Source organism: Notothenia coriiceps, unplaced genomic scaffold (assembly GCF_000735185.1).
Source record: "Notothenia coriiceps isolate Sejong01 unplaced genomic scaffold, NC01 NC01_scaffold00001443, whole genome shotgun sequence".
Lineage (NCBI taxonomy): Eukaryota > Metazoa > Chordata > Actinopteri > Perciformes > Nototheniidae > Notothenia > Notothenia coriiceps.
In genome coordinates this window covers 87,046-96,626 of record NW_011334144.1, presented here as the reverse complement: position 1 = coordinate 96,626, position 9,581 = coordinate 87,046, and the positions used below count along the sequence as shown (strand labels likewise).

General features: G+C 40.6%; 1 protein-coding gene across 1 annotated transcript in view; it reads left to right on the top strand.

Annotated features, from left to right (window-relative positions):
* Positions 1 to 306: 306 nt before the first annotated feature.
* The window catches only part of LOC104960867 (calcium-binding mitochondrial carrier protein Aralar2-like), a 48,578-nt gene continuing 39,303 nt past the window's right edge, over positions 307 to 9,581 (top strand). Inside the window, exons 1-4 of the mRNA XM_010789045.1 lie at positions 307 to 351; positions 1,491 to 1,544; positions 1,675 to 1,817; positions 7,362 to 7,477. Of these exons, the coding sequence (XP_010787347.1) occupies positions 340 to 351; positions 1,491 to 1,544; positions 1,675 to 1,817; positions 7,362 to 7,477 (325 nt within the window). The 5' untranslated portion in view covers positions 307 to 339. The remainder of the gene's footprint in view (positions 352 to 1,490; positions 1,545 to 1,674; positions 1,818 to 7,361; positions 7,478 to 9,581) is intronic.

Sequence of the window (9,581 nt, the reverse complement as noted above, 5' to 3'; positions counted from 1 at the left end):
ACATTGATTTAGTTATGGCGAAGCACCTGTGATATGACAAAAGGTAGGCCATACCTTCTTGGCCGGATTGTTGCTGCTGTTGGTAGGATTAGGGTAAAACACAGCAGGGAAGATTTTATGGCACTTTCACTGAGTAGGTCGAGTTTAAGTCACAGAGACAGATATAGAAATTCTCTACACACATTATCCGATCATTGAATGGACGTGACATGCACAGGCCACTGATCTGCTGACCTCTCGTGCCCAGCTGATCCTCTTTATCCTCCTTTCACTGCACCGGCGCGTGTCGTCACGCAGGAGGAAGTGCACGGGACTAGTTGACGGTCAGCTCGCTTTAGCATGGCAGGAAAGGTAAGATGAGTTTTGCATTTAAGTTTCTACTCTTTGTGGGGAGCTGTTGCATTGTCAGTGATGGTGCTCGGTCCCGGGAGTGTCTCCACCGGAGCTCTGCGCCGGTTATAATGTGTTCCCGGAGGACTCGTTTAATGCCGGTTAGCCTGTTTAGAGGATGTGCTAGAGATTAACTCTGACCATACGGCAATGACATTGAGGCTTTACTGTATCCGGTTAGCTAAATTAATAATGTAAGAGTTAGCTAACAGTTCCCCATTTATACTGAACTGTCATTTCAATATTGTTGCAAACAAAGAGCAGTATTTACACTCTTGCTGATTTGAATGCACGCTACTTATATCAGGCATCAGTCAACAGGTGTGTCCCTGCTAAATGAGTTCAGGTAGTGACAGGTAACCTTGGTTAGCATCATGCTATATGCTTTGGCATCCTATTTATTAACGTTAACTACTTGCAGGTGCAAAACGTTTCTACAGGTTTGAAGGGAAGTTTAAACATGGCTGTATGCTACTGTCATGGAAGCCTATTTGTTTACATTCTGTACACTTCAAAGCTGGATAATTGGACATTTCCTTCTAGCCACTTTGCTTTAAAAAATGTTTTAAGTATAACACCAGAAGGAGCATCTTACTTACTAAAGAACAGTTAATGTCACAATAAAGATCTGAAGCGCTACAAGATTATTAACAGGAGAGAAAAACACCACAAGATATATATTTCTGCCTAACTAAATTAGGTTTATGGTGAACCATTCGCTTTCTAACTTTTGTTACAGCTTTTGAAATATTTTCGGACTGTCACAAGTAAAATTATAGTTGATAGTCAAACCCACCATACAAAGCTTATTATTGGACATTGAGTTTGGAGTATTTTATCTGCGATTCAGGCCAAAGAATTTGCCTCCAAGCCCAATATGATGTGTAGTTAGTCAGTTTTTTTGCAATATTTCTCTTTTCTTGTTAATTACGGGATGCTTAAGGCCCCTAACAGTATTCAATCAAAAATAACACAAACCTCTGTTGTGCAGCGTACTTCAAACAATACATGCAAAAGTGGGGCAATGTGTATAAAAGTCATTTGACAAAACCTAATTTAATCTAACTAAATGTAATGTAATGTAATTTATTGTCTTGCAGGCAGTTCTGCCTAGGAGGGCCGACCCCACTGAGTTGAAAGCCATTTTTGAAAAGGTACGTTTTACCTATATACTTTGTGTTTGCTCTTTTGTGCTTGCCTCTTTATAAAAAGCTTTATATTTTAAATCAGATTCTAAAGCTCAGCATGTGGCCTTGTTTCTGTATCCGTTTTTTCACTTTACAGTATGCCAACGTCAAGAAGAATGAGGAGAGCTTCATGTCGCCACAGGACTTTGTGAGCCGCTTCCTCCATGCCCACACAGACATCCGGCTGTTGGACGAGGCCGCGAAGCTGCTGGCTGGAGTCGTGGATCAAAAGAAAGATGGGTTAGGATTCTCATATTTATCTGCTATTATTAGCTGAAGTGAATATGGATTATCGGCTATTATGAATGAAAAGATGTATGACGCCAAAATATGACCGATAGAGGGTAAATACAGCAATATATTTTTTTATAAATCAGTAAAAAATAGGGGATCATAAGCAGTGTCTTATGAGGATTATACTGTTTGAATACATCTCTGGCAGAAGAGGCCGATATGACTGAAATTGCTATGCTGAGTTTCTGTTTAAGCCACAAATTCATCTCCTCTCACTAAGCCAACTCCTAACTAGTAAGCCTATCAAAGCTATCAGTACACGTTATTTATCCCTTTGATCTCGTGTGACTACCTCTCTAGTGTTATTTTGCATTTAATAAATAAACCTATGCCTGAATCCTTTGGTGTAAAAAATTCACAGAGGGATGTTCATACTTGAATTATCAGAGACATCAAACCACCAAAGGCCCCTTTCAGGTGTTTCCTTCTTTGTAGATACACCCCCAATTTCACACTTACTCCTCCCCCCCATCCCCATCACCCCTGTTTTTTTACATTAATATGTATGTATTTAATGATACATAATGATGGGTAATAAAATGTTAAGTCAAAAAAGATTTTTTTTTACATTGCCATGGTAACCACCTGGGCTTCTACAAAGAGCAAAGTGCACATGGCTGCGTAGCTTCATGTTATTACATCTGCTTTAAGGTGTGTGTGTGTGTGTGTGTGTGTGTGTGTGTGTGTGTGTGTGTGTGTGTGTGTGTAGGGAGTCACTAGCCAGAATTCAGCCACAAGAGAGTTTATGTGTGTGTGTGTGTGTGTGTGTGTGTGTGTGTGTGTGTGTGTGTGTGCACACACATAGGACGCTGAGATGGAGTAGTGGGGGTTTTGGAATTGGAAAAAAAAGAGAGCAATGCACGTGCACACACACACACACACACACACACACACACACACACACACTGATACAAAAACACACACATGCACTGTAATTGCCCATGCTATTCAGGAGCACTCTGTTGCATTGTGTGGCTTTGGAGCAGGATAAATGGTGGCCGTGGCATCAGGGTAAATCTATTAGGAACCCATGGCCCAGGCTTTGTATCTAAACCTCATTTTGGTTTTGTGGAGGGGAATGGAAATGATATGGGGGCAAAACAGGAAAAAAAGTCTGTTTAGACCCAGGTTTGGATGTGATTTGTTTTTTTTTACAGTTGACATTGGAAAAGCTTCATGATGCTCATTCTCTGTGATGTGTTATTTTTCTACTAATCTTTGATAGATGAATGATTCTGTGAGACAAAGAGTCTCGATGATTATTCGGCAAACCTGTGTCTCGTGAATACAAACCAAATGGATATAAAAAGTGGATATGCTGCACTGTCAGTGGTAGCTGAAAACACAAACGCATTGTTTTTCAAGCGCTCATTCGGGCAAACCTTATGAAAAGAACGGTGCACAAGACAAAACGAACCACTTTAGTGACTTTATTTTCATTCAGCTCGCCCTATCTCATGCAAATATGTTTTTGAACAATAAGTTTGGTACATGAGGGGTAGTGTATTTGAAGCCAGTACGCTTGCTGCTGTTTTTGCCAGATAGGACTCCATTTCAACAAGATGAGTCTGGGTAATAGATTTAGCAGGGGGTCGGATAGCAGGCAGCGCGCTCGTTTTACTTTTCTGTTGGAGTTGATCTATGTGAGAGATATTTTACTTAGATGCCATTGTGTGTATGTTATTGGTTTGGTGTGTATGTGTGGTGATATAAACAGAGAAAATGCATTTGTCATCCTCCCTGCCACTGTGTAAATCAGGGGATATAGTGACAGTCGTAACAATCTGTTACGTGGAAATCACTTTCTCCCTCTTATTCTCACCGCTGGCAGTGAGACAGAGACAGATGGAGAGAGAGACTGTGGAGATGTGTACATTTCCAGGAATAAAATGGTTATGTGTGTATGCACTGACACACAGAGCCACAAGATGGTTAGCAGATTTTCTCCTTTTACTATTTATGTCCTCTTTTCTTATTTTGCTTTTAACTTCATATGCATTCCTTTGCTACCATCCCTGTCTCTTTATACACTCGCAATACACCGTAATGCACTCTGAGCTTTATCCATTTCATTTCCTTCAGACTCCCTACCTTTCTGCTTCTCTATTCCATCTTCCCTCTGATATTTTGATACAAACCTCTGTTCAGGTGTGGAAAACCCCACTCCCCCTCATATACTCTTGGAGGTTTTAAAAGGGAGAAAAAAGTTGTTACGGTTGCTTGCTGGGAAGATAGCAGTCTGCCAGCTGCTGTGGTTATTCTAGACTTGTACTGGTAGGTGTCCACTCTTAGAAACCGAACAGATACTGGCAGCTTGCACTCATCTGGGTGTGTTTTTGGGACGTGTGTGTCTGTGTGCAAGCTCGCTCCAGGTGGGTGGAAGGCTGTCAGTAACAATGCCAGGATGCCAGGGACAGGGGATTATTGAAGCCCCTCTAGGCTCCCCTCTCCCACTACTATCAACGGAGGAGAGCTGTCTTTCTATCAGCCGGGCCCAACCAACACCATGCATTTATGTTACTTGTAAACAACGTTTCGGCGCCTGGTTTTTCGGTTCAGAGGAGTGTATTTAGATGCCTACTGAGAGGAGACGGAGACAAAAGCCATTTGGCAAACATAAGATAAAAACAAACACGAATATATGGAAAATGGGGTGGAATTGTTATGCCGGACCAACTTAGCGAAGACAGTTTAAATTGGATTGTTTTGGCATCCTAGGGAAAACATCATTGAGCTGTCATCTGTAAAGACACATGCTAGAATCAAGTCTTTGTTTATGTCGTGTGTGTTACGTCTCCCATCTGATACACGTCACGAATATGTCTGTTTGGAGACTCAACAAAATCCTGCAGAGTAAAGTGAGTACACAGTACGCTGAAGAGATGCCATGCTACAGTATCACATTATTCCTGACTCCGAAGTTCATCCCGGGCAGCCCTGGACACATGCCATAGCAGTTGATGGTTGGGAGATGCTGTTGGAGGATTTGATTTTTGAGCGTCTCATTGGGGTTGGGTCGGCATAGCAGAAACCGATGGCTTCCCCCTCTCATTGTAATCATTTTGCAGCCGTCATGGCGCTGCTAATCAACCATCATAAGCTTCATCCCCGGCTACAGAGCTGTGTGTAAATGCTTACGAGTACGTGGAATGTTTCTCGTGTGTGTTATGGAGATGCCCCCTGGATCTTGTCTGCGCTCCCTGGTCTAAACCATGGTCCAATCCCTCCATGATCAGCAGCCATCTCAGTTACAATAATATACTGATTATCCGCGTCTGGGAAAACACAGACGGGACGACCAGCGTGCATGTAAAACGATGCGTGTGAAAAAGAAACATTTTACTTTTTCCCTCCGCTCCGCCTGGGAACATTTGTGATTTCTGAGTCTTTGCACTACATTTCTTAATTAGCCTCTCTGAGGTATAATTCCAGAGTGTACTATACCTCTGTCACAAAAGCAGGATCATTACTGTACAGTTTGATAATATTCCAGCAGTGTGAGCAAACATTTTATTAGCTTTGTTTTTAGCAGTAGATCCACGGTCGGCCACAGCAGTGTGCTTTTGTGCCCCCTCCCACCTACCTGCCATCAGCAGGGCCCCGCTCTTAAGAACTAACTGCTTAGGTAATAAAACAATTAGCTTTCCTTTGCAAAAATGACGGCTGATTAATTTGCCACTGAATCAATCAATCAATGTTTATTTATATAGCCCAATATCACAAATGTTACATTTGTCTCAGTGGACTTCACAGTTTGTACAGAATATCAGTATGACAATACGACACCCTCTGTCCTTAGACCCTCACATTGTACAAGGAAACACTTCCAGAGAAAACCCACAGTTTAAAGGGGAACATGGGAGAAACCTCAGGGAGAGCAACAGAGGAGGGATCCCTCTCCCAGGACGGACAGACGTGCAATAGATGCCGTGTGTAAATCGAAGGGATAATACATTTTACAGCATAGGTAGAATTAATTGGACTGTATGCTCGATTTATTCACTCTACATTTTTCTCTAATGCTCTTTCTCCCACATACACATATATTTACTTAGTTTTTACTCAAACCAAGTGTGGGTCTGAATATTTTGGGACTGTTTTCGGCCTCTTGTTTTTTTTAAATTGGCATTTTTGCAGACTAAAAAAGAAAGTAATCTAAACATGGAATAGGCAGTTACTAATTTGATATTTCTTACTGGTAATATGTTTTCTAAATAACATTTTGTCAGTGCAAATTGCATCTGTTTCTCAGCCTGTTTTAAAAAAAAATATATATATATATAATGTTTTTTTAAGTACATATAAAGATGCACATAAGCACCCACGTCAAACAGTCCAAACAAATGCATCTCAATTTCATCAGCACAATAATGAATAAAAAATGTAATCATTGCACCCCCTATACTCCCCCCTTGGAAATTGAAAAAGGTTTAATAGATGGATGCTCGGGGACTGCATCAACACTGACCCCGTCTGTAATTATCGGAGCCATTTGTGAAATTCATAATGGACTTGTGGCAACAGTGAACCAGGGCCTGAATAAAGGCTAGACTGCGTGGTCCAGTTCTCCACAGCAGGAGCTCTCAGTAGGTTCACACAATAGAGATGTTTATGTTTATTTCCTGTTATTGATGCATGTGGGCATTTGTTTTACTATAGAGTGACAGGTGATAGAATAGTATTTAACAAAACGCTGACAACTGACTGACTAACTCGGTAAAAGAGGCAGCAGTATAATTAGATAACACGTATCTGGTGTGTTTACATTTAATTTAAAGCTTTTATTTCAGAGTTAATGCAGACAAAAGTTTTCCCCATTTTACTTTTGTTTTCCAGCTTTGCTTTTCTTGACTTTTACTCTAAACTCCGTTCTTTGTATTACGTTTATATTGAGATGGATTATATTTCCTTAACTTACTCCCAGCTCCCTCCTCTCCTGTCTACTTGTTTAAAATGACACACTAAAATATAAAACTTCAAATTTCATTTTCTTTTCTTCTGCTGTTGTAAAGTTAGCTTTCTCTGTACCAGCTGCCAGCTCCGACTGGGAACACACACTGAGCTTTAGCATTTTCTTTATTTTCTTGCCATCACGCTCAATGAGTTTATGACATTACACGTGGAATAACAGACTCCTGGATAAAAGGCCTCTTGGATTGTGCGTAACACGGATTGATGGGTTGTCTCCGTGTGCTGGTTTGCCACTGTGTGGCAGTAATTACAATGGAGTTTAATGCAATTGTGCATGTGTTAAAAATATCCAGATTTGCATTTAATATATCATTTTATTAGTACAACTTGGCTTAAGTCTTTATTATGTATTATATGACTAAATTAATATCAGAGAGTGTGTTTCACAGGTGTAGCTGATTAAGTATTTACACAGAGAAGTTGAAACTTGAATAGCACATTAATAAATCAACTCAAATGACAGCATTCACCAATGTTTCACAGCTCTTACATATCCTCTTTCTTCTACCCTTCTCTCAGGCTGATCTCCTTTCAGGAGTTCGTAGCATTCGAGTCGGTGCTGTGCGCTCCAGACTCGCTCTACATGGTCGCCTTCCTGCTGTTTGACAAGGCAGGCAGTGGAATGACCAGTTTTGGTAAGTAACTCTGATTTACGGGGTTGGATAGAATGATACTCAAGTTCGCAGGTGGAGCATCTTACTGAACCGTTAGCATCTATACGGTAGGTGCTGCTACATGCTTTTCAAGAGACCTGGAATTATGTACTGAGACTTTAAAGGGGACCTATCATGCAAAATTCACTTTTTGATATCTTTTATACATAAAGATGTGCCCCCGGTGTGTCAGGGAACTCACGCAGCGTCAGAAAATAAAACCCTCTCTCTTTTCCTCCATTCCCAAATCTCTAAAAAAAACAATTTGCGTCAGATATGACGTAATATCGGAAATGTAGGCTGGCTTTACACCCACGGCCCTATCAGAAATGTTGCTATCAGAAACAATGCCCGACTGTTTTGGACGGTGCATGTTTACATCGCTAACACTCAGAGCTAACCTGTACTGCACAGAGCATGTGTGTGAAGAAGCAGGAAATAAAAAGGAACTCACCTTGTGGTATAACTGGAAAGAGAGAAAACCTTTGAGCTCCATACTGTTTCAGAAATAATCCTTGATAATCCATTATATGGCATTTCATCACGTCAGTATCTGCCGGTAGAATCTCCTGCATGAGCTCAGCGCCCTCCTTTTTTTTTTTAACCTGTTAAACCCCATCCGCCCGCCAGCGGGGGGAAAAACGCATCATCTGCAGGAAACAGCGTCTGAGGGCTTCTTAATATTTAATAAACTATGAATGTTTCATAATCCATGTAACGGGAAGAAACTCAGCTAACTGATGATATGAACCATTTTTAGCAAAAAAAAAACATAAGACTAACGCTGAGCATCTGAATTAGCCCTGAGCGAAAAAATGCTAACGCCGTTAGCACAGAACTCACGGTATAAAACCCTTATTACTTATCCAAAATGCACATCCATTGATTAGCATTGTGAGATTACACAGATTCGATAGGTATCTGTATCATCACTCCATGATCAAAACTCGCGACATGAGAAACAAAAACAGACATCACAACACGTGGCATTAGGTAGCAAACATGGCAATACCTTTGTTGTTGTCTGATAAAAAGTTGTCTTCAATGGCATTACAACGATAAAAACGCTGCTGAAGGTTAATCCATAGGTTAATCCAATATGTCTGTGTCACTTTGAAATTATTTCTGATAATCCATCAGCAATAAACCTAGTTTTAAGTTTTCAGATTTTCAGAGCGTAAGATGGGTTTCACTTTGGGCAAACTGCCTGCGCATAGCCCCCCCCCCACTTCTCAATGGTAACGTGTGTGTGTATGTTGAAATCCCCCTTTGATTCTATTGGCTCTAACGGTTCAAAAGAGATGTCAATCATCACAATCGACCAATAGGTTCCAGAGAAACGGCAAATACGCCCATTTCCACCTAAATGACCCGAGAGGTGGAGTTTTTTTTGCTAAACCTCTCTAAAAAGGTAAAATGTCACTTGTTTTGCATCAATATTGATACAGGGTACTTATTATATGTTGTTCTTTGGATTCCTAAAGCTTTTAGTCTACTAACATCATCCAAGGGTGGTTTTCACTATAAGTAAAAAAGAATTGTTTTCTATGTTCAATCTGAATTTTCTTTAAAATATCAATCAATCAATCAATCAATCAATCAATCAATCAATCAATCAATCAATCAATGTTTATTTATATAGCCCAATATCACAAATGTTACATTTGTCTCAGTGGACTTCACAGTTTGTACAGAATATCAGTATGACAATACGACACCCTCTGTCCTTTGACCCTCACATCGTACAAGGGAAAAAACCTCCGGAGAAAACCCCACAGTTTAAAGGGAAAAATGGGAGAATCCTCAGGGAGAGCAACAGANATTGTATTCTGTGTCTCTACTGAAGTGTTTCTCAAAGTGGGGGGCGCAGAGGCATGACAGGGGGGCACAAGAGACCAGGAGGAAAAATTGTTATGACAAAATTATTTTTCATAATTTGAACAATTATTTATCAAAACATAATATGCAACAGTACAAGTATGTCTGGTTCTCGGTGTTTCATTCGAGCTCGGCTCTGTGTGTGTGTGTGGAACGAGCAATTTTGTGTGTGTGCGCGAGCGAGAGAGAGAGAGAGAGAGAGAGCGCA